At 32.4% G+C, this 1011-nt stretch overlaps 1 protein-coding gene across 1 annotated transcript in view; it reads left to right on the top strand.

Annotated features, from left to right (window-relative positions):
* The window catches only part of LOC101861807, a gene marked incomplete in the record, with an annotated part of 48823 nt that overhangs the window by 23417 nt on the left and 24395 nt on the right, over positions 1–1011 (top strand). The window contains 1 exon segment of the mRNA XM_013081519.2: positions 516–583. Within this exon segment, the coding sequence (XP_012936973.1) occupies positions 522–583 (62 nt within the window).

Here is a 1011-nt window from a genome sequence, read left to right as displayed (position 1 = left end):
ATAATTACTATTATTTTCATTTAAGTTGCACAAACGTTCTACATGTATTAAGGCAAGGCGTTGATGAAACTTAAACTTAACAGATCTTCGAGTCTTGTTACATGATTTTCAATTTCTGAAAATGTAAAAGATAACAAATATCGTACCATAAATCAAGTTTAGTGTGTGCTTCGTGACACACTGGGATGCAGACAAGATTTGCCAAACAGCTTTGCAAACTGTACAATACAGTCATACCTTGTTATACCGTCTCTGATTACACCACCAATCTCGTTTACCATTGATTACCAACAGGTTTTGCCAATGCACACAACAAAGGAAGCTGAGGATGGCAATATCCCCCCAACGCTAGAAAATACATTTTAAAATGGGTGACACATAGAGAAAATATCAATACAATTATTATAACAAACATGCGTCCCTAATTCTTTTGTCCAGTATTTTTTTTCTTTTGAATATAATTAATACATTGTATATCCTTCTGAGATTTGTCTCTCTGGCAATTTTTTCCACAGATAAAAATGGCATCCTTTCACCCAAAACTGATGACAATGCGTCTAATTTTGGTCTGTTTCCTAGTCGGGTAAGTAAAACTTATTCTTTTTAGAGAACTTCGTTGCATATTTTTATTATTCATTGTATAATTACAAATCAATCAATGACTTAATTAGGTCTCATGATGGAATAACGAAATGATTAATAATTAGCTTAATTATAGCATTTAACTATTGCCAGTTACTGATTAATGTTTACCAGTCTACTAGTTAGGCAGGATTGTAAAAAAAAGGCCTTTATATAAAAACATAATACATGTAATAATAATAATAATTAATAATAAATAGCATTTGTATAGCGCATATATTCCCACTCGAAAGCAATTAGGGTTCTAAAAAGAAATAGCCTACACATTCATTCATCACACTATAAATCCTACGTACTGCTGCTGCTGCTGCTGCTGCTACTGCTACTACTACTACTACTACTACTACTACTACTACTACTACTGCTACT

This window comes from Aplysia californica, unplaced genomic scaffold, assembly GCF_000002075.1.
Source record: "Aplysia californica isolate F4 #8 unplaced genomic scaffold, AplCal3.0 scaffold00134, whole genome shotgun sequence".
Classification (NCBI taxonomy): domain Eukaryota; kingdom Metazoa; phylum Mollusca; class Gastropoda; order Aplysiida; family Aplysiidae; genus Aplysia; species Aplysia californica.
This window is presented reverse-complemented; position numbering and strand designations above follow the sequence as displayed.